The sequence below is a fragment of the Sorex fumeus genome, unplaced genomic scaffold (assembly GCF_029834395.1).
Source record: "Sorex fumeus unplaced genomic scaffold, SorFum_2.1 ptg000033l, whole genome shotgun sequence".
Taxonomy (NCBI): domain Eukaryota; kingdom Metazoa; phylum Chordata; class Mammalia; order Eulipotyphla; family Soricidae; genus Sorex; species Sorex fumeus.
Genome location: NW_026606090.1, coordinates 15,860,398 through 15,884,507, shown reverse-complemented (window position 1 = coordinate 15,884,507; position 24,110 = coordinate 15,860,398). Strand labels below are relative to the sequence as shown.

Here is a 24,110-nt window from a genome sequence, read left to right as displayed (position 1 = left end):
GAAACCCAATCATGAACAGCTTTGTAATCTATCTCACAGATATTCAATAAAGATTTTAAAAAAACCCCAATATTTCATTTCAAGATGTGTGTCTTACTGCCGCTTTGAGTTGCATTTTTCTTATATAAAAACATCTTTTCGTGTGCTTACTATATGCTTTTTTGTTTTATTTTTTTAATTTTCCCCTTACAGTCATCTAAACACTGTGGTTTACAGTGTCTTTTTTAAATGTCTTTTTAGGTTCCTTTCCTAATATTTTTCCTTGCCTATTTTAAAATTAGGTTTTCTTATTCTGAACTGCAGTTCTTTATATATTCTGTATACAAATAATTTTTAGATAGGTGATTCAGATACATTTTTTCCTATTTTTATAGATTTTCTTTTTCTTCCTTGTCATTCTACTGTTGAGGGTATAGACTGAGTTTTTTATTTCATCTACGGATTCTTTTGTTCGTGACATTTCTGTGCGTAGCTTTCCAATTTCTGCTCTCATTTCTTCCCGTAATTTCTCGATTGTTTCTCTCATGTTACTGGGTTTATTTGTCTGACTGTTTCATTGAGTTCATTGAACATCTTCATTACTTCATATCTGAATTCTTTCTCAGAGAGGTCCTTTAGGTGAGTAGCACCTACTGAGGCTTCTGGACTCTTCATCATCCTCCCCACGTGGCGGGGATATGCGTTGCTTCTTTATGTTGGTGTGGAGGTGTGGGGACTGAGATGTTACACTAGATTTCTTGGTATGACTAAACTACCTCTGGCCACGTGATGACTGCCTGCCTAAAATTAGACCACTCCCACTTCTAAATAAGCCACGCCCACTTCTGAAGGGGCCACACCCCCACGGGTATCTGGGGTGTGTGTGGGGGGGGCGGGTACCAGCTGGGAGGGGAAGAGGACTTGCACAGTGGCACAGCATTGGGGATGAACAGGAAGAGGCTCAGAGATGCTAGCTGTCTCAGGGTCCTAGAGGATGCCTGGGGCACATGCAGGGAGAAAGCCAAATCCCGTGTTCGAATACTGACAGGTTAACTTAACTGGGATGGGAAGAAGACTGGCACAGCATTGGGGACGAACCAGTGTTTTTTTTAAATGTCTTTTACCCATTTTAAAAATTGGGTTGTCAGGTTTGATTCTCTGAGCACCGCCAGGACTAATTCCTGAGTGAAGAGCCAGGAGTAACCCCTGTGCATTGCGGGGTGTGACCCAAAAAGAAAAAAAAATTGGGTTGCTTTTTTGTTGTTGTTATGGAGTTTTTCCTCTATTTTGAATAGTAAACCCTTGGCAGACATATGATGTGAAGATATTTCCTCCCAACTTAGCTGGCCTTTTGTTTCTGTGGTAAAAATTTGTATAGAGATTTAACCCTGAGTTCCTCTCTCCCATTTTTTCTTTAGTTTCCATTGTTAGTGTACAGGCATCTTTGGCATCCCTCGTGTTGAGGTCTTAGAGTGTATTACCTATGGTTCCTTATATGTATTTTATTGGTTTGTGTCTGATATATAAGCTTTTAATTCATGTTGATCTAATTTTTGTGCGTGGTGTAAAATAGTCATCAAATTTATTTTTCTTTTCTTTTTTTTTTTTTTATAATTTATTTATTTATTGAATCACTGTGGGAAAAGTTACAGAGCTTTCGGGTTTAGGTCTCAGTCATGTAGATACCAAACACATTTCCCTTTACCAATACTCATTTTTAACCCCGAACCCCAATAGACCCCCACCTCCCACCCCTCCCAATTCTTTGTGAGGCAGATGAGTTCTAGTTAATACTCTATCTACTTTGACTAGATAGATTATTTCGATAGAAGATGCACAATTATTGTTTAGAGTTTACGACCCACCCCTCCCCCAATCAGACATGCTGAAACAGCGTTGTGAAATGATTTGCTTTCTACAACTTGGTTTAAGAATAAAATGATGTCGCGCGGCCGCAATAGCGGCCGCGCGGTTTTGAATTTCTGCTATTTTACTTATTGACCCTGGAAGAATTTCTATTAAAAGTTAGCTAGTTAAGAGATTGGTTTCTGTGCCCTGGAGTCGTGGTCGTGCCGGAGAGCCGCTCGTGGGGGGCAGCTGGCGACCTCGGTGGGGCGTGGGGGACGGCCCACAAAGCCCCCCTTCCCATGAGGTCCCCGCCGCTCCCCCGAGCCCGGCTCAAACCCGCTTTCCACAAGGCTCCCGTGCGGCCGCCATCTTTCTTTCCAGAGAGGAGCGGGCGGGCTGGTCAACGCCCTTCCCCCTCCGGGCAGCTTGGTGGCGCGGATCAACACAAGTCCATTTGCTTTTCTGCTCCAAGCGGCTGGTTCTCTGTGCTAAGTCCTTGTGCCTCTGGGGCCGTGGCCGTGCTGGAGAGCCGCTCGTGGGGGGCAGCTGGCGACCCCGGTGGGGCGTGGGGGACGGCCCACAAAGCCCCCCTTCCCATGAGGTCCCCGCCGCTCCCCCGAGCCCGGCTCAAACCCGCTTTCCACAAGGCTCCCGTGCGGCCGCCATCTTTCTTTCCAGAGAGGAGCGGGCGGGCTGGTCAACGCCCTTCCCCCTCCGGGCAGCTTGGTGGCGCGGATCAACACAAGTCCATTTGCTTTTCTGCTCCAAGCGGCTGGTTCTCTGTGCTAAGTCCTTGTGCCTCCGGGGCCGTGGCCGTGCCGGAGAGCCGCTCGTGGGGGGCAGCTGGCGACCTCGGTGGGGCGTGGGGGACGGCCCACAAAGCCCCCCTTCCCATGAGGTCCCCGCCGCTCCCCCGAGCCCGGCTCAAACCCGCTTTCCACAAGGCTCCCGTGCGGCCGCCATCTTTCTTTCCAGAGAGGAGCGGGCGGGCCGGTCAACGCCCTTCCCCCTCCGGGCAGGCTTGGTGGCGCGGATCAACACAAGTCCATTTGCTTTTCTGCTCCAAGCAGCTGGTTCTCTGTGCTAAGTCCTTGTGCCTCTGGGGCCGTGGCCGTGCCGGAGAGCCGCTCGTGGGGGGCAGCTGGCGACCTCGGTGGGGCGTGGGGGACGGCCCACAAAGCCCCCCTTCCCATGAGGTCCCCGCCGCTCCCCCGAGCCCGGCTCAAACCCGCTTTCCACAAGGCTCCCGTGCGGCCGCCATCTTTCTTTCCAGAGAGGAGCGGGCGGGCTGGTCAACGCCCTTCCCCCTCCGGGCAGCTTGGTGGCGCGGATCAACACAAGTCCATTTGCTTTTCTGCTCCAAGCGGCTGGTTCTCTGTGCTAAGTCCTTGTGCCTCTGGGGCCGTGGCCGTGCTGGAGAGCCGCTCGTGGGGGGCAGCTGGCGACCCCGGTGGGGCGTGGGGGACGGCCCACAAAGCCCCCCTTCCCATGAGGTCCCCGCCGCTCCCCCGAGCCCGGCTCAAACCCGCTTTCCACAAGGCTCCCGTGCGGCCGCCATCTTTCTTTCCAGAGAGGAGCGGGCGGGCCGGTCAACGCCCTTCCCCCTCCGGGCAGCTTGGTGGCGCGGATCAACACAAGTCCATTTGCTTTTCTGCTCCAAGCGGCTGGTTCTCTGTGCTAAGTCCTTGTGCCTCTGGGGCCGTGGCCGTGCTGGAGAGCCGCTCGTGGGGGGCAGCTGGCGACCCCGGTGGGGCGTGGGGGACGGCCCACAAAGCCCCCCTTCCCATGAGGTCCCCGCCGCTCCCCCGAGCCCGGCTCAAACCCGCTTTCCACAAGGCTCCCGTGCGGCCGCCATCTTTCTTTCCAGAGAGGAGCGGGCGGGCTGGTCAACGCCCTTCCCCCTCCGGGCAGCTTGGTGGCGCGGATCAACACAAGTCCATTTGCTTTTCTGCTCCAAGCGGCTGGTTCTCTGTGCTAAGTCCTTGTGCCTCCGGGGCCGTGGCCGTGCCGGAGAGCCGCTCGTGGGGGGCAGCTGGCGACCCCGGTGGGGCGTGGGGGACGGCCCACAAAGCCCCCCTTCCCATGAGGTCCCCGCCGCTCCCCCGAGCCCGGCTCAAACCCGCTTTCCACAAGGCTCCCGTGCGGCCGCCATCTTTCTTTCCAGAGAGGAGCGGGCGGGCCGGTCAACGCCCTTCCCCCTCCGGGCAGGCTTGGTGGCGCGGATCAACACAAGTCCATTTGCTTTTCTGCTCCAAGCAGCTGGTTCTCTGTGCTAAGTCCTTGTGCCTCTGGGGCCGTGGCCGTGCCGGAGAGCCGCTCGTGGGGGGCAGCTGGCGACCTCGGTGGGGCGTGGGGGACGGCCCACAAAGCCCCCCTTCCCATGAGGTCCCCGCCGCTCCCCCGAGCCCGGCTCAAACCCGCTTTCCACAAGGCTCCCGTGCGGCCGCCATCTTTCTTTCCAGAGAGGAGCGGGCGGGCTGGTCAACGCCCTTCCCCCTCCGGGCAGCTTGGTGGCGCGGATCAACACAAGTCCATTTGCTTTTCTGCTCCAAGCGGCTGGTTCTCTGTGCTAAGTCCTTGTGCCTCTGGGGCCGTGGCCGTGCTGGAGAGCCGCTCGTGGGGGGCAGCTGGCGACCCCGGTGGGGCGTGGGGGACGGCCCACAAAGCCCCCCTTCCCATGAGGTCCCCGCTGCTCCCCCGAGCCCGGCTCAAACCCGCTTTCCACAAGGCTCCCGTGCGGCCGCCATCTTTCTTTCCAGAGAGGAGCGGGTGGGCCGGTCAACGCCCTTCCCCCTCCGGGCAGCTTGGTGGCGCGGATCAACACAAGTCCATTTGCTTTTCTGCTCCAAGCGGCTGGTTCTCTGTGCTAAGCCCTTGTGCCTCCGGGGCCGTGGCCGTGCCGGAGAGCCGCTCGTGGGGGGCAGCTGGCGACCCCGGTGGGGCGTGGGGGACGGCCCACAAAGCCCCCCTTCCCATGAGGTCCCCGCCGCTCCCCCGAGCCCGGCTCAAACCCGCTTTCCACAAGGCTCCCGTGCGGCCGCCATCTTTCTTTTCCAAATTTATTTTTCGTGTGTGACTATCCAGTTTTCCCAGCAACCTTTGTGGAAGAAGCATCTCTTTTGTGGACTTGACTTTGTTATTATAGATTACATGGTCCTAAATGTGTGCATTTAAGTAAGTAAAAAGTAAAGGCCCTCCCGTTGATCATCGATTTGCTCGAGCGGGCCCAGTAACGTCTCCATTGGAGACTTTGTTGTTACTGTGTCTGGCATATCGAATACTCTCGGTAGCTTGCCGGGCTCTTCGAGAGGGGCGGAGGAATCGAACTCGGGTCGGCCATGTTGGCCGCTTGTAAGGCGAACGCCCTACCGCTGTTATTTCTATTTATTTTATTTTTGTTTTTGATCCACACTCCATGATGCTCAGGGCTTACTCCTGGCTCCCTGCTCAGGGATTATTTCTGGAAGGCTTGGGGGACTATGGGGTGGGGGGGTGCCAAGGATTGAATCCAGGTCAGCTGCATGCAGGGCAAGTACCCTGCTCACTGTCTGTTAGCTCCGACCCATCTGTTCTATATTTTTTGTGTGCCTGTTTTTAATCACTTTGCAATATATAGACTGAACTCAGCTAGCCTGATGCCTCCTTTACGCTTCTTTTCTCCCTTTTTGCTTCTTTTCTCTCAGAATTGCTTTGGCCGTTTGAGTTCTTTTGTGGTTCCATACAATTTTTAAATTGTCTTTTTTCCCCTATTCTTAAAACATTTCATTGGTATTTTTACAGGGATGGCGTTGAACCTGTTCATATCTAGGAAGGATGCCCCAACTGACACTGCATTATAGAGGTATGCTATCAGAACATCAGAAGTGCCTGTTGATTCAGCCTGCTGATCTTTTTGTGTCACAGCTGGCAATTCACAGGGCTTACTCTGTCTCTGCACTCAGAAATTACTTCTGTGGTGCTTAGGGGATCACATGGGATGCCGGAGATCAAACCCTAGCCGGTTGCCTACAAGGCCAATGCCTTCCCCTCAGTCCTATATCTCCACCTCTGTCTGTTGCTGTTCATGTGTGTGTATGGGTGGGTGTGGCAAGGGCTCTGAACCAGCCATTTTTTATCAGTTCTTATTTTTCAGAATGTCTGCTTATCAGTGTCTTCCTAAACAAGTGCTCACTTTTGATTGCTAAATCACTCTCTTGCCCCAACCTTTGCGTCAGTAAGACGTTACTTTATTTCTCTTGCTCCTATCTTTTCCTCAATCAAGACAGTCAAAATGTATGCACATAAGGACCTTATCTGTCAGAATCATTATAGTGAATAATGAATAATAATGCCCTCCCGTTGATCATCGATTTGCTCCAGCGGGCCCAGTAACGTCTCCATTGGAGACTTTGTTGTTACTGTGTCTGGCATATTGAATACTCTCGGTGGCTTGCTGGGCTCTCCGAGAGGGGCGGAGGAATCGAACTCGGGTCGGCCATGTTGGCTGCGTGCAAGGCAGACGCTCTACCCGCTGTGCTATCGCTCCAGCCCAATCACTATAGTATTAGTTCTTTTGTCTAATTAATCTCTGATTTTCCAAGAGGATAACTGCTTTATATATAATAAACTGCAGCCATTTAAAGTAAACATTTTCATGAGATTTGATAATTTGTATACTCATGTAACCATCTCCACAAATAAAAAACAAAATATTTCTATCACCTGGAAATTTCTATGTACCCCATCTCATCCAGTTCTTCTCTCACTACTGATGCCAGGTAATGGCTGCTTACTTGCTTCCTTTCCACTTTCCTCCTTCTCTCCCTCCTTCCTTCCTTTCTCTCTCCCTCTTTTTTTTGGGGGGGGGGCACACCTGGCGATGCTGATTATTCTTGGCCATGCACTCAAAAAACACTCCTGGTGGTGCTCTGCAAACTATATGCTAGGAATCAAACCCGGGTCAACGACCTCCAAGGCAAGCACCCTACCAACTGTACTCTCTCTCTCTCTGGGCCTAGGTTTCTTTTTCAAGATTACAATTTTATCCTAGAGTTTCATATAAATGAAAGCATATATTATAGTATGCATCATTTGGTATCTCTCTTGCTTTGTATACAAGATATACAATGTATACATCCATGCTATTATTAGTAGTTCATACATTTTTTATTAACAAGAAGCATTCCATTATATTTAAGAACCATAATCTATTTATCTATCCAACCTCTGATATGCATTGGACTATTTTCAGTTTGGAGGTTATAAAGAATAAAACTGCTGATAACAGTAAAATCCAACTCTTTATTTAGACACACCTTTTTCTTTGTCTTAGCTAGAATCTGGGAATTCCATATGATCTTATTAAGTATATGTAAGTATATTCTTTATTTTGGGGCATGCACATTCGCCTGTGCTCGGTACTCAGGCTCTGCTGTGCTTCGGGGATCATATGGGATGGGGGGATTGACTGGGCCTGCCTCTGGCACGGGTGTAGTCCACGCTGCATTGTTCCTCGGCCCTAATGTGTTCTTTCGGAGAACAGGAGACCTGACTTGGCTCCAGGACTAAGGCAGCCCCAGGGGTGCCACCACACCTTGGGGAGTCTCAAAGGACCAGGCCCGGCAGTGAGCTCTAACAAATTCTGGCCTGGTGCTTAGTCCATCAGCCCATCTGCTCGGTGGGCAAGTCTTAAACTGCAGTGTGAGGCTCCGCGGTGGCTCTCAGCACATGCTGTTTCTGCAGTTACTGAATGCTGTCAGGCTGTTTAATTTAATTTTCCATTTTTCTACATAGTCTCAGCATAGCGGCTTTGAAACCCAAAGGACTCCCCAGAACAGGCCCAGATGAAAGAGGCCCCGGGCACTGCCCTCGGGAGGAAGCCCACCACGTTCCTGGGAAACGGATCCTGCGGCAGGCAGCTGGGGCAGGCAGCTGGGGCTCGGCATTCTCCCCTGAGAGCGCTTTCGTGGACCTCTGCAGAAGTCCTTCCACCTGATGGGAGCCTTCTGCCTCCCTTCTCCGGGAAAATGCCCAGAGAGTTCTGGAAGCCTTCCCGAACACGCCATGCACGCGGAGACACTGATCTCTGTCCGTGCCCACCCCAGGCTGCACACTCCCTCCAGGCGGGCTTCTCCCCACTGGCCCTTGCAGTGGGCACGGCTGCACGCGCTGCCCTTCCGGCCCTTCGTGTCCAGTGTCCAGGCTGGCCTTGCGGCATGCAGTGCCCGCGGCCTCCAGCCGGGGACTCTTGCAGGCGCTTGGACCTTCCGGCTAGGCCTGGCGGGGCTGAGGACTGTATGGCTTCGCGGCGGCAGCCCAGGGCCCGGGGCTGGAGACTCGCCTGGGTTGGCGGGGGAGGCGGGAGGGGCGGAGGGCAGGGGAGGGCCGAGGCGGGCCGGGGCGGGCTGGCCCGGGCGGGGCGGGCGAGGGGAAGGCGGGGGCGGGGGGTGTTGGGGGGAGGGCCGGGGCGGGCGGGGGCCGCGGACCGGGGCGGGGGGTGGGGGGAAGGCCGGGGCGGGCAGAGCCGGACAGGGCGGGCGGCGGGGAGGGCCGGGGCGAGCAAGGCGGGGGCGGGGCGGGCGGCCGCGGTGACGCAGGCTGACGGCGGTGACGGCGCAGACGGGCAGCGCGGCCGGAGCAGAGCTGATCAGAGCTGATCGGAGCAGAGCTGCCTTCGGTCTTGGCCTGGACTCTATCCCTGGAGCCGTCCCCGGCGCCGTCCCCGGCGCCGTCCCCGGCGGCGGCGGGCATGGGCGGCGTGTGGGCCCCGGGTCGACCGCTGGCCGCGCTGCTACTCACCGCGTCCGTGCTCAGCGCTTCGCTGCTGGCCCCGGGCGCGCCCCCCGAGCCGGACGCCGACGCCGCGCAGCCCCGAGGTGAGTCCCGCGGCGGCCGTGGCCCGAGGGGCTCCTGCCGCGGGGGGTGGGGGTGGGGAGGGGAGTCTGCGCGAAACCTGGACCCAGCGGCGGGGCCTTACGAGGAAGGGGTCGCCGTGGGGCCCGGGGTGGGTCTCCGGGGCGCTCCGCCGCCCAGAGCTGCCGGGGCAGGAAACTGGGGTCCCCGCTGGGCCGCCCCGAGACCCGGGGACGAGGGCTCCGCACTGAGGGGTGCGGTCGCGGCGCCCCGGGGTGCCTCGGGGGACGTCGGAGGGTCTCGGGGTTGGGGGTCGGAGGGTTTCGGGGACTCTCGGGTGTCTGGGGTTGTGTCGGAGAGTCTCCGGAGGTGTTGGGGGTGCGTCGGAGGGTCTCGGGGGGGGCCTCGAAGGGACTTCGGGTGCGTCGGAGGGCCTCAGAGGGTCACGAGGGGTGTCGGCGTCCCGGAGAATCTCGGGGGGCCTGGAGGGTCCCCATTCCGGAGGCTTAGCGGCGGCAGTTCAGGGCCATCCCGGAGGGTCGCGGGGCCCGGGAGGGTCTCGGGGGTCGTCCCTACGAGGAGCTTCTGCATCGCCTAGCGGACAGGCCTAGGGACGGACAGCACACTGGCCGCAGACAGATGCCGCTTTAGGGGAGGGGGCAGCCCGGGCCCTCTACAGGTCCTCCTGGAATCTTCGGGAAGCTGCGCCCACCCCAGCGAGCCTCGGCCCTGCTCCTGCCTACCCTCTGGGATGGAGGCCTCCTTCATAGGAGAACAGTCTAGGAATACAAAAAAAAAAAAATCAGGGATGTGCCTGATGTGCCGAGAATCTTCTCGGCAGAGATGCTCAGTGGAGCAGCTGAAAGGCTCAGGGGCAGAGAGCTGGGCCACGAGGGGCGTCTGGCCCCCGGGCGTCCTGGTGGGGCTTTTCCTCCCTGCCCCCGGGATAGGGCAGGAGCATGAGGACGGCCCACACTCCTCGCGTTCCTAACGCCGGGCAGCTCTTTACTGAAACAGCATCAGGTTCATTTTAGGCATTTTGGATGCTCAGGAATTGTATTGTTTGCATATGAATTTTAAAAAAATCGTTACGTTGGAATGATTTGGTGAAGCCTAAAGGCATGAAATCCTTAGGCTCCCGCTCATTGCGCCCTGTGCTGTCTTAGGGATGGCTGCGCAGTGACTCACTTGGCAGGTTTTGATGTTGTTGTTTTTGGAGGAAATATAAAACTTACGCTGGTGAGACATAGACCCAATTAACTGATGTTGTGGGCATTGGTAGGCTTGTTATTTTATTTTATTTTTTTGGCTTCCAGGTAATTCTGTTTGGCCAGAATTGATATGGCCTGTCCATATACGTTGTATAAAATAGTAATATTGGGAATTAGGGACTTTCAAAATCTAAAATTCCAGTGGAAAGTGTCAGTAGCTCTGCACTGTAGCACTGTCCTCCCGTTGTTCATCAATTTGCTCTGGTGGGCCCAGTAACGTCTCTATTGTGAGACTTGTTTCTGTATTTGGCATATCGAATACGTCATGGGTAGCTTCCCAGGCTTTGCGTGCATGCAAAATACTCTCGGTAGCTTGCCAGGCTCTCCAAGGGGGGGCAGAGGAATCGAACCCGGGTCGGCTGGGTCAGCCGCGTGCAACGCAAACACCCTACTGACGTGCTATCGCTCCATCCGGGAAAATGTCAGTATAAAAAGAATTTTACATTTAAGTTATGATAATCACCCAAATACCCAGTGATTAATGACTAAAGGAAATATGGAATGTAGATACACAGTGAAATACTGTTCAGCCATTAGGGAATGTGAAATTTTGCTGTTTATTAAACACATGAGTGGTGTTGGATGGTGTTTTGCTGAGCAAAAAGAATGAGAATGACAACTGGAAGATCTCATTCATATAGAAAATAAAACACAGCATGACTAAACCAATAAACCAAGCTTAAATCCCGAATTTAAACTTTGTACTGAAGTTTCTAAAGGGGGATTGTGGAGGTGGTCAGATAGGAGGTTACAGTGGGTGTGATGTGACAGCTTTTTCTTGGAAGAGGTATGAAAAGGCACGAGTTAAGTCTACAGCACTATACGTATATGCCAGTGTTACTCAGTAAAGAAAGTGCGTCAGGGACGTAGTTCAGTTTTAGAATACTTGTTTTGTCAGTAGGATTTCTGTCCTGGATTCTGTTCCTAATACCACACACACACACACACACACACACACACACACACGTGAATGAATGAATGAATGAATGAATGAAAAAGCTCACTTCATCCATCAGTGAAGACTTAGAAATTGAGGGTTAGAGGGATGACATAATAGGCTGGACCATATGCTTTGCATACGAGAGATTGGGTTTGATCCCTGGTCCCCAGAGCAGTACCAGCCTACCAACCTAAGGTGTGTGCCCCAGAAGAGATCCTGAAATATGAATATTAAAAATAGTTATTGTAACTAAGAGGATAGATCATGGTCACGGTCTTCCCATTGTTCATTGATTTGCTCGAGCGGGCCCAGTAACGTCTCCATCGTGAGACTTGTTACTGTGTTTGGCATATCGAATACATCACGGGTAGCTTGCCAGGCTTTGCTGTGCGGGCGAGATACTCTCAGTAGCTTGCCGGTCTCCGAGAGGGGCGGAGGAATCGAACTCAGGTCGGCCATGTTGGCTGCGTGCAAGGCAAATGCCCTACCCGCTGTGCTATCGCTCCAGCCCAAGAGGATAGATAAATAGCACAATCACAAAGAAATGGTCAGTGCATGGGCTATAAATTTGAAAAAGAAAATGGTCAACACTGAACGAGAATATGAAAAACATCTAACAAGTACAAAAAAAAGAATGAATTATTTTTGGGGCGGGGGGGTGTCCATATCCAGCAGTGCTCAGATATGCACTCAGCAATCCTTCCTGGCAGTGTTTGGGCGGGACCACTTGGGGTGCCAGGAATTTAACCCAGACAGACCTGTGGCCTTCAAGGCAAGGACCTGACCCACTACTAGCTTTCTAGCCCCTAGGACAGAGAATTAGAAGCTGTGCTCTGTAAAGGAATTGCAGAGGGAGAGAGGGAGAGAGTGCTTAGCACTGACGCACAGGCTTTGCACACGAGAGACTGCGCACTGACAACACATGACTCACGTCTTTTGATTTGGTCCCCAGCACATACGGTCTCCTGAGCACCATTGGAAGTGACCCTGGACACAGCCAGAAGTAATTTCTGAGTAATGAGTAATCCCACCACCGTGCCCATGTCTTACCTCCCTTCCACCAAAAACGGGAAAAAATCTGCATAAATACCTAAGAATACTGACACCTTGGGTTAACATCTCAATAATTCTTATAAAAGGAAATATTAATGCTAAATAATTTTGAAAACATGCAAGCTTGGTAATTCTTAATTACTAGTAGTAGCAACACTATCCTCCCATTGTTCATCTGTTTGCTCAAGCGGGCACCAGTAACGTCTCCATTGTGACACTTGTTACTGTTTTTGGCATATCAAATATGCCACGGGGAGATTACCAGGCTCTGCCGTGTGGGCGGGATACTCTTGGTTCCTTGCCAGGCTCTCCGAGAGGGATGGAGGAATTGCCCTCGTGCAAGGCAAACGCCCTACCCGCTGTGCTGTGGCTCCAGCCCAATTCTTAATTAAAAACTAAAATAATCACAGGTATTTTTGATGCATTTCTTGGTTGATAAAGAGAGAAAGTAAATGAAGAGTAATCTGTGACTGCCAGGAAGGGCCAGGTAGGGCCACAGAATCTTTCTCCTGGAGCTGGCGAGCCGAGCTGTCAATCAGGAGGCTGACCTGTGACCTTTCTGACCTTGGGCACAGAGTTGCAGCTTCCCCGGCTGCAGAAGAAGGCAGCCACCCACAGCTGGAGCACGGACCTCTGAGCTGACTCCTGAGAGCTGGGAATTGCCACCATCGGCATTGCAAATCAGCACACTGAAATCCCCAGCAGTTTGGCACTAAGTGCAAAAAGCTATTTAAAAATCTATTTTTGGTGAGAAACGTCACTCTTGGAAATCTATACTAAAGGAACTGTATCAGAGAACAGATAGATTCATTTTCAGATGCACAGAGCATCTTTTCTATTTTTATGATAGGCAGAAATCAGCAACATGGATGTTGGAAATAAGATTAAATGAGAGACTTGGAAGTTCTGGGTGCTGTCCTTGTCTCCAGCTGCTGGGGCAGTCATCTAGTCTTTGGGAACGTTCTTAATGTGTGAAAGGGAGAACATAATCAGCTCAGGAGGCTCATCTCAGCACAGATACAGAGCTGCTAGTGCCATGCCTGCCGCCAACGGGAGGCCTTCCACAGCCTTTTAGGCAACGAAGATGAGGAGGTACTTAGGCACAGGGGAGAGTGCCTGCACATGAGAGAGAGACAGAGACAGAGACAGAGAGAGAGAGTGAGTGTGTGTGTATGTGTGTGTGCGCGCGCACACATGCACGCACGCACGATCATGCACGTTTGGGCCTTTGTGCACAGGTGGTGGAGAAGCGTGTCTGTGGAGACACACTGGTATCCCCGTCTTAGTCTTGTCCGACAGATGCTTTGCTTTTTCCTTTGGCCCTTTTAGGAAAAAAAATTTTTTTCTAATTCTCATTTAGATGTAGACAAAAAAAGTCACGTGGAGCTGAAGATGGACCAGGCTTTGCTGCTCATCCAGAATGAACTGCCCAAGACCAATCTGACCGTCTACTGGACCTCGGAACGCTGTCACCGCGTACGTCTGGTTCTGTTTGCTCTAGGACTGGTGCGAAGTGTTCCTCAGTGTTCTCGGCTTTTAAGCCCTGCACGTGGGAACTTCTGTTTCTAGGTGGGGGAGAAAATGGACAAATGAAAAACACTAAAATAATAAAAACAAATTAATGAATTAATTTAAAAAGATGTGTCCAGAGTTGGGGGTCTGAAGTCTGGAGGCTGTATGAGGTCCTCTCTGTGTCCTCTGACAGCCAGCAGACTGCGACCCCCTGACCCTGTGTTCGGGCTTGTATTTTCTAGTGCTTGCCTCAGGTTCTGGCCAGTGTTTACCGGAGCGGGAAGCCGGGGAAGCTGAGCACTGCAGCCGTGGCCGTGAGCACCCAGCACAAATCCCTCCTGCAGCTTAATGACACTCTGGGACGGAAAGAGCTTTGCAGGTTTGTAGCAGGTCAAATGTAGACTTTGCTCTCTAATTTTTTTCCTGTGTGCATTATAGCTTTCAAATGTTAAAATATTTGAAGGTATTTAAATATTTTTCTCTATATTCCTTTTCTGTTCAAAGAATGCAGATCACTGTGCCTTGGTGACATGACTAAAATCTAACTCCTCATTTAATTCCTTTTTCCTTTCGTTGTTTTGTTTGGGGCCATACCCTGCTGTGTTCAGGGCTTGTTCCTGGCTCTGTACACAGGTTATGGTGGGACTAGAGGGGGTGCCAGGGATCAGACTTGGGTTCACTGCGAGCAAGGCAAGTTTACCTCCTGCACTGTGTATCTGGCCCATAATTCAATTTCTTAATCTAACCCTTTTTCTTTCTTTTTTTTTTTTCTTTTTGGGTCACACCGGATGATGCACAGGGGTTACTCCCGGCTCTGCACTCAGGAATTACTCCTGGCGGTGCTCGGGGGACCATATGGGATGCTGGGAATCAAACCCGGGTCAGCTGCATGCAAGGCAAGCGCCCTACCCACGGTACTATCGCTCCATCCCTAACCCTTTTTCTTAACTTCACATAATCTTTGTAGGTTGGAATACAAATTCGGAGAATTTGGAAACTATTCTCTCTTGGTCACCCATGACCATAATGATGCCAGCGAAATCGTGTGTGATCTTCTGGTCAATAAGAATCCGATTGACAGTGATCTTCGTACGTATATTTTTTGTTTCATTTTTCAAAAGCTTGAGTGCTTGAGTACTATTTCCTGCATTATCTTAATTTAAAAACTGGATTATAATTTAGCTATCTGTTATGCTATATTTTAAATGCATTTATTACATATTTTCTATATTCCAAGAAAATTACATGATATACAAAAAATTGTATGACGTTTCTACTTTTTCTCATAATTGTTATTGAGTATAATTAAATGAAGCATAAATAAGCCAAAAAAGTTAAGTGGGGAGAAACTAGAAATAGAACAATTGAGTGTCAGATATCTTTCCTGATTTTAGGATTAGCGTTTGCTATATGTCTTACACTGATAGACCAGAGGCTGTCTTACCCTGATAGACCAGAGGCTCCCCTGGTTAAGAATGGCCTATTCATTCCTGAATAGCTCTGCTAAGAAAGTATGTTACTCCGAGCCTAAATTTGGTAATACAAAAATCCCTGGGAAATTTGAAAGTACTGTTCACAGGAAAGCTCTTGAAGACCGTGGGGTCATGTCAAAAGAAAAGAAGAGCAAAATGGAAGCACCAATATGGAATGATTTAGGTATTAAAAATAGTAATGAATGGAACCATATTGAGTATACAAAAACCAGTGCATTTGTCATGTTATTCTGGCAAGCAAGGTCCCTTTTTCCAGGCAAAAACAGTACCTTTGGAGGTAGTACAGGCATTTGATAATAACTTGGGTAAGTCGTCATTGAGAGAAGAATGTTAGGCTTCCCTTCCTGTTTTAGCTCTATTTTAGCTAATCAAATAGTCCTAGTTGATGAAGGTAAGTTCTTTAGAGAACATTTGTATAAGCATTGTATTAGCTTTGTTTTCAACTCCTAATAATTCATTTGGTCAAAAAGAAAAGCCCAAAACCATGATATGAAAGAGGACCTTCCTTGGGGAAGGCCAGGCTTCCCCGTGCAGCATTCGCATGGACACCATCCTGCTGGCAGAGACGTTTCTGAGGTAGCACAGTGGGCAGGATACAGTTACACCTAAGAAGCTTTCTTTAGGAGAAAGTGGAACTTTTTAAGGAGAAAGTGGAAATTTCTCAATAAACTAGGAATTGAGCTTCCATATAACCCAGCAATTCCATTCTGGGGAATATAACCCTAAGGTCTCAAAACACAATACAGAAAAGGCATATGCTCTCCTGTGTACATTGCATTCACAATGCCAAAATCCGGAAGCAACCCAATTGCCCAAGAACAGATGGGTAGAGAGAGAAGCTATGATACATCTACACAATGGCATATCTATATATCTAAACCTAGCATTTAGAAAAGATGAAGTCATGAAATTTTGCAGGTACATGGATGGATCTGAAGGGTATCATACTGAGTGTAATGAAAGGGGTAGGGATGGACAGGGAATGATTGAACTCATTTATGGGATATAAAGAAACAAGGTAGGAAAATAATGCCTAAAGACAATAAAAATGAAGGCCAGGAGAACGGGATCCTTAGCAGTCAGCTTGCCACAGTGAGGGGATGGAGTAGGACAGAGAAGGGATCATGATGACAGTGGTAGGGAGAGGAGGTCACTGTAGGCAGGAAATGGGCACCAAAAGGAAAGGAGGTAAAGTGATAAAGAAAAGAAAAAGTGTCTGCCCTGGGCATGGGTGGAGGACAGTGGACACTGGTGAAGGGCCGGGTGCCAGATATTATATGGCTGAAACTCAGTCATAGGTAACAGTGACTTTGAATTTCATGCTGATTCAATACATTATAAAAATAAAAGAGCCAGTGGCTACTTATGGCTAAATGAGATTGAAGAACCACTCGGGGTAAATGTAAGATGCAAATCTTGTTTGGATCCTTACTTGAAGAACTACAAAAATACTTCTCAGACCACTGGAAAATTTAGGATGTGGACTCAATGTTAGCTGGAGGATTATTATTCTGTATAACATTGTAGTGATGTAACTGGAGGTCTGTTTTTAATAACTTAAAAAGTTTGCAATATTTTAATAGAAACTTTGCAAAATAGTTACTACGTACGCTTCAGCCTGCTTCCTCTATACCTTTAAACTACATAATGGTGGACAATTTTATAAAGTTACTAACACTGGTAGCTTCGTGCTCATACAATAATCTCATCTGAAGATTTTCAGATTTCTCTAGTTGTTCCTTTCCTGGGTCAGAATCCAATCAGAAACTCATTCGGCATTTAGTTGCCATGTTTTTAGTTTCTAGTGTCCCCTCAGCCTTTGTCTCTCCTGATGTCCTTTATGAGAGGACTAGCCAGACTTTGAGTCTGGGTTTTGTGTTCTTGTGACCAGGGAGAGGGCATGAATTTTTTTTTTTTTTTGCTTTTTGGGTCACACCTGGCGATGCACAGGGGTTACTCCTGGCTTTGCACTCAGGAGTTACTCCTGGCGGTGCTCAGGGGACCATATGGGATGCTGGGAATCGAACCCGGGTCGGCCGCGTGCAAGGCAAACGTCCTACCCGCTGTGCTATCTCTCCAGCCCGGGCATGAATTTTTGGCTGCAGAAATCATATACCTTTCTGAGTGGTCATGTCAGGAGTTGATGATTTGGCTTTTCTGAAGCCTAGTCTTTAGAGACACAGAGGCAAAGAATAAAGGACATGAAGGCTAGGATTTGCTTAAAATGCTGTAATTGGAAAAAATGGAATCCCCAGGTGCTGCTGGGTGCCCAGTAGTCTCTGGCATTGCAGGGCCCGAGCAGCTCCATATCTCAGTTCCTTGCATGGAGATGCTGGGCCTGCTTGGCTGCATGCCACGTGGTTCAGGCCCCGGAGCACTGCTTGGCAGGCCCACCTGGGTCTCCAGACAAAAACAATGCAGACTCTAGAGGGTAGTGACAATGTCCTGATAATTGTAGAATTCATTTGATGGGCATATATTAATTTATGTACTGTTGTTTGAAATTATTATTATTATTATTTGCTGAAACATAACTTCTTACTTGAAGCATTCTCAATTGTTTACAGGAATTTAGGGTAAGAATATAGGCATCATTGTTGCTGTTTCCAAAGTTTTTACTTGCAGAGAGGTGTCATGATGTGCAGCTTTGACTGCTCAAATTCACATGTTTGATAATAATGTGCTTTTTTTTTAATTTTACAGCTGTGAGTATTGCCTTTCTTGTAGGCCTAATGCTCATCATTGTGATATGCTTAATAAAGTTCTTACTCAGGTAAGCAGATATTTGGGGAAGATACCATTAAAGAAAGTAAAATTTAGAAATAATTTATTCTTAAAAAGTTGTTTTGACCTTACAAAGAAATGAATGTATTTGTGTCTATGCCACCCAGTTCAATCTTAGGCATTGGAAACTCAATGTTGAATAAGAGATGGTTCCTAATTTCAGGGCAATGATGGCCTAATGTGAATGGATCTAGTTCCTTCCTCTCAGTATTTGAAAATTAGAAGAAAATGCTGGTGGACAAAAGAGATAGCTTAATGGGTAGAGCCAGAAATAGCCCCTGAGCACTGCTGGGTGTGTCTCCTACCCACCCTTCCCCCCAAAAAAGTAAGGTGGGGGAGGAGGAGGAAGAAGAGAAAGAAGAAGGAGAATGAGGAGAAGAAACTTGAGTGCTTATTTTTTTATTTTTATTTCTTTTTGCTTTTTGGGTCACACCCGGCAATGCACAGGGATTACTCCTGGCTCTGCGCTCAGGAATTACCCCTGGCAGTGCTCAGGGGACCATATGGGATGCTGGGAATTGAACCCAGATCGGCCGCGTGCAAGGCAAATGCCCTACCCGCTGTGCTATTGCTCCAGCGCCTTGAGTGCTTATTAATTACTAAGAGAATCACATATTCTGCTCATAAGAAGTGCCTTAGGCGGCTCTTCTGAGACGGCTGCCCCTTTGGATCCTCTCCTTACCCTGCCCTGGACATCTGCACCACCCTGCTCTCAGTTTTCCTTCTCTTTTGGGGAACAGAGGAAGTGGAGGATGAGGATTGCTACCTCAGACTTCAGTGTATATGTCCATTCTCTTGGGTGGTTAGCCAGAGTGGTGAGGAATTTCTTCTCCTCTGCCTGATACACAGCAATTGTGAGATTATATTAATAGACTGAAAAAAAAAGTTAAAAAATAAATAACCTGGTAAATTGCCTTTTTTTTTTTTTTTTTTTTTTTTTTGCTTTTTTGCTTTTTTGCTTCTGGGTCATACTGGTGATGCTCAGGGGTTACTCCTGGATTTGGATTCAGACATTACTTCTGGCAGTCCTCAGAGACAGTATGGGATGCCAGGGATCGAACCTGGGTTAGCTGCATGCAAAGCAAACGCCCTACTCACTATACTATCTCTCTGGTCTCAGTAAATTACCTTTTAAAGGAAGATTTCCTAATTTTTTAAAAGGAAAAAAAAAATCACTGACTGGATTTTTACATGGCCAGCCTTTCAGGATCTCAGGAGAGATGCAGGACTTCCCTGGTGAGCTGGGAGAGCTGGCCTTTCCCCAGGTATGCAGTTTAGGGAAGTCTTTGGGAGTTTACTACATAGTGCATCTCAGAAAGAGTTAATTCCGTGGAGTTTGTTCAGTAAAAGACCCTAACTCATTAAAAAAACAAAACAAAATACCACATTGATTTTTTCATCATTAAGTACAATCTTAGCTTCTTAGGGGTTTTATAGATGCTGTTTATTTATCAAATGTAACTGTTTCTCTCATTTCCTAATTTATTGAAAGTTTTTTTGTTTCTTTTTGCACTTTGGGTCATTTGTTTTTCTTGGGGGGGTTTGTTTTTTGCATTTTGAGTCACACCCAGCGATGGACAGGAATTACTCCTGGTGGTGGTGCTCGGGGGACCTTATGGGATGCTGGGAATCTAACCCTGGGTCAGCCACATGTAAGGCAAATGCCCTACCTGCTGTGCTATTGCTACAGCCCCACTACCTGAAGGTTTTATCTTGAATCAACATTGGGTTTCACAAAGTGTTTTTTTTTTCACATCAAACTTATATCATTGATATCATTTTTCTCCTGTAGCTTGCTGACATGCTCTATTATATTGATTGAAATTTTCTTCTCAAATTTTTAAAAAAATATTGACACCATTATTTCCTTAGTCACTCATAGTTGGCTTTCAGGAGTTCAGTTTCCCAAGACCGGTCATCACCAGTGTTGACTTCCCTCCACTAACATCCCCAGCTCCCCTCCCATCCCTCCTGCTCCCTGACAGGTACATTTTTGAATCTGATTATTGTAGTTTGGATCTCATGCTTCCAGTACTGTTGACTTTGTAGTTTAGATCTGTAGCTATCCCGCACCTGCTTGAGGTTTTTTTGGGAGGGGAGGCTATACCTGGCCATCTCAGGAGTGATCTTTGGCGGTGCTTGGGAGGGTAAAGAATCATGTGTGTGACAGGGATTAAACCAGCATGTAAGGCAGCACCTTCACCCCTATTTTGTCTCTTCAATTCCCTAACTGCTCGCTCGTTAGGGCCAGAGTATGAACCACAATAGGAATTTCCTTCCTTTGAATGAAGTTGTTGTTTTGTCTTTTGATAGGTTGCAGATGTCTTTCTCATTTATTAGGGTGTTTCCAAGATGGATGGGTCTATTACATCAGGTTATAAAATAATTGATAGGAGATATCAAAACAAAAAGAAGCAACTCCACTCTCATTGTGGAACTGAAACTCCTGGCACATGTGTCTGCATTTGTGACCTTAGGGCAGAGGCTGTTGTGGACAAGGTTGAGTTCCTTTCCCTCCCAGCAAGCCAACACAGTTCAGGGGTGTTTTGCTCTGTTCTGACTATTTTTACATTATTTTGGTGAGTGTGATGATGATATTCAGTGCTGAAAAAAACTAGAAGTTTTAATTGAGTTGTAGAAGGAAAAAGTTGAAGAAACTTAAAAATATAGGTAATGGAGGCCAGAGAGATAGTACAATGGATAAGATGCTTGCCTTGCATACAACCAGCCTGGGTTTAATCCCCAACACCATGTATGTCCCCTTAGTCTTCTCAGAAGTGATCCCTGAGAACAGAGCCAGGAGTGTGTGTGTGTGTGTGTGTGTGTGTGTGTGTGTGTGTGTGTGTACACGTATACATTATAGTATTATACATAAATATATAGAAATAATATTTCATACGCAGATTATAATGGATACTTATTTAAACAATTAAACTCTAGAAGAAGCATGAGATAAGGAAAATATTTTATGATGCTAAGGAGTTGTTATATTTTAAGTGTGTATAATATAATTATGGTTAAAAATAATCCTTATCTTGAATCAGAACACACTGAAACACTTGGATAGAAAATATGATATGTCTTTTATCCTAAAAAGATGTGTCAGGTTTTTTTTCTCCTGTTTCGTTTGGGGGCCACATCTGACTGTGCTCAGGACTTCCTCCTGGCTCTGTGCTGAGATCCCCCCGGTGGACCCACTGTACTGTCACTTCCTCTGGGGTTTTCTTCGAAATAATCAACCAGGGCAGGGAGAAAGTGCAAATGGACTGACCCTACGCAAGAAAAAGAAAACAGGAAGGAGGAGCTAGGGCGGGAGCGTCAGTAGGGCAGGTAGGCGTCTGCCTGGCATCCGGCCAACCTAGCTTCCACCTTCAATGTCCCATAGGATTCCCCTTAAGTGCAGAACCAGTAGTCACCCTGAGCACAGCCAGGTTTGGCCCCCAAATGAAACAAAACAAAACAGATGGAAAAATGACGCTCTGGGTAATTTGGACAGGCAGTCTGTATAGAACATATGCATATGTTTTTTTTTTTTTTTGACCAGGCTAAGATATACTTCTTGAGATACTTGTTTCAAATTGAATTTTTTTTCCAAATAAAAAATTTATTTTAAAGAAAAACAGTCTGTATTATTTAGGGTTTTTGTTTGTTTGTTTTACTTTTTGGGCCACACCCAGTAGTGCTAAGAGCTTGCTCATGGCTCTGGACTCAGGGATCACTCCGGGGTGTGGGGGGGGGGGCAGGAATGGGACCCAAGTCAGCTCCCATCAAGCCACAGTGCCCTGTCATTGTGCTGTCACTGTGGCACTTTGTCTTCGAATTTCCTCTTTCGCTTTGGTTTTGGGGTCATGTCATCACTGCTCAGGGTTTGCTCCTGGTGGTGCTTTAGGCTGTTCATGTCTTTGAACTTGGACCTCCTGTCCTGCAAAGCCTGCAAAGTCCTTTGAACCACCTCCCTGGCACTATATTTATATTTTTGTTATTGTGAAAATCAACGTCAATTTATATCCGGGTTGGTTTTGCTTTTTTGGTTCTGGACACACCTGGAAGTGCTCAAGGTGTACCCCTGGCTCTAAGCCTAGGTATTACTCCTAGCAGGGCTGGGGGGCCACTAGGTATGCTGGGGAGTGAATCGAGGAGGCAGTGTGCCAGACAAGTGCCCTTGTATTAGCTCTCTAGCCCTGAATATTATTTTGAACTAAAGCAGCTGTCACTGTCACTGTTCTCCCGTTGTTCATTAATTTGCTCGAGTGGGCCCAGTAACGTCTCCATTGTGACAATTGTTACTGTGTTTGGCATATCGAATACATCACGGATAGCTTGCCAGGCTTTGCCATGGGGGAGAGATACTCTCGGTAGCATGCCGGGCTCTTCAAGAGGGGTGGAGGAATCAAACTCGAGTCGGCCATGTTGGCCGCTTGCAAGGCAAACACCCTACCCGCTGTGCTATTGCGCCAGCCCAACTAGAGCAGCTATCTACAAAAAAAGAGCTTCCAACTATCTGAAATACTCTAGAAGCGCTTTCATACTTTCTCACTATTTATACATGTATTTTTATTTAATTGTAACAAAGCCTGAGTATTTTGGAATTTTTGCTTTTTGTAGTTATATATATGCTTTGTATGAATAAAGACATTCTTAATAGCTGTTATAGATCATATGGTTCTTATGTGCATATGCAAGGATAAATTTCAGTTTTATAGTGAGAAAGTGTGGAGTTAATTTCTGTTTACTTCTGCATTGAGTGAATTTGTTTGTTGGTGTAATTTTTTGTTAACCCCATTTCAGTAGTGTAATAAAAGAATTTCTGGGGCTGGAGTGATAGCACAGTGGGTAGGGCATTTGCCTTGCATGCAGCCAACCCGGGTTCGATCCCCAGCATCCCATATGGTCCCCCGAGCACTGCCAGGTGTAATTCCTGAGTGCAGAGCTAGGAGTAACCCCAGTGCATTTCCAGGTATGACCCAAAAAGCCAAAAAAAAAAAAAAACATTCCTCCACAAGAAATAATGATGATTCTCATGATAATTCTTAATGAGGCTCTACCTTGTTCATTCCTATTGTATGTGAGTGAGTAAACTGCTTTCTCTGTCACATATTTATAAGCACCATTGCTAAAAGCTCAAGCTTTTATTTTTGTTATGTTAAACTGTAAAATATATAGTTCTTTGACTTAGAGAGCATATACATTTTTTAGTATACAAACCAATTATTTTTGAAAATTTTACCAAGGAGTATAATACAATGGAAACTCTTCTTCATTTCCAGCTTGGATGACTTTAATAACTGGATTTCTAAAGCAATGCATTCTCGGGAAACGGATCGGCTCATCAATTCTGTGAGTTAATCAATGTGGTGTGTGGGTTTCTAGATTTAGCAGGCAGCTTTTGTTCAGTGCTCCACATCGGTGCCTCGCTGGCACCGAGGAGGCCCTGCACGCTCACGAGAGCAGCTTTCTCCCCGCCCTCCCTCCTGGGAGCCTGGGCTTCTAACTGCACTGTGCTGCACATTGTGGACTTCTTTTTCTTTTTTTCCCCATTTATTAATTTTTACTGAATCACCGTGAGATGCAGTTACAAATTTTTCCTGTTTGAGTTTCAGTCACACAATGATTGATTACCAACCCTCCACCAGTGCATATCTCCCACCCCCAAGGTCCCCAGTATCCCCCCATCTCAGCCCTCCCCCTACCTCTATGGCAATCTCTCCCATACTCTCTTTTGTATTGCTTGTTATGAATAGCATAAGATATAGCACGGCTGCTCTTGCTGCTGCACACTCCTGGAATTCTAAAATTTTAGATAATTAAGGTCTGAGGCACGTCAGCGAAGTCGGCCTGGCTTAAAGTCTGGAGGCATCTCTGCAGCGAGCTGCTCAGTTCAGAGATTCTTTTGTGTCTCTGCATCATCGCCCTTGAAGAGCTTAAGTAGCAGCCAGAGGCAGTTTGTGGGCATCACCTCCAGGGTCCCATGGGGACGGGTGGGGGCATGAGAGTGGACATATTTTTCTTGCTCTCTTGATTTAATTAGTTAAGTCAAGAGGGTCAAGATAAAAACAAAAGAGTAACATTAATATTAAACTTACAAAAGCAGAGATTTAGCGTCTTTATTTGTTTTAATAGATTCATCAAGGAAATAGTTAAGTTTAGCTGTAGACATCTTTTTGCTTATACCCAGTGAATTTATGGGTCAGTTCTTTGTGGTCCTTTGCCACTGTGGCCACTGCAAGCTCAGCAGAATGTGTAAGAGCCAAATAAAGGGGCAAACCAAATCACAAGATAGTAGATTCACAACAGCAAATTATTCAGAATAAGTTCTTCCCAGTTTTCCCCTCGGTTTATTTTTTTTCTAATATTAGGAGGATATTTAGTTCAGGCAGTAGGAGCCATCACGTCTCTTTC

General features: G+C 48.0%; 1 protein-coding gene across 1 annotated transcript in view; it reads left to right on the top strand.

Annotated features, from left to right (window-relative positions):
• Positions 1-8,524: 8,524 nt before the first annotated feature.
• HGSNAT (heparan-alpha-glucosaminide N-acetyltransferase) overlaps positions 8,525-24,110 on the top strand; it is a 34,133-nt gene continuing 18,547 nt past the window's right edge. The window contains exons 1-6 of the mRNA XM_056116880.1: positions 8,525-8,681; positions 13,283-13,398; positions 13,677-13,813; positions 14,402-14,523; positions 17,631-17,700; positions 22,979-23,048. Coding sequence (XP_055972855.1) covers positions 8,555-8,681; positions 13,283-13,398; positions 13,677-13,813; positions 14,402-14,523; positions 17,631-17,700; positions 22,979-23,048 — 642 coding nt within the window. The 5' untranslated portion in view covers positions 8,525-8,554. The remainder of the gene's footprint in view (positions 8,682-13,282; positions 13,399-13,676; positions 13,814-14,401; positions 14,524-17,630; positions 17,701-22,978; positions 23,049-24,110) is intronic.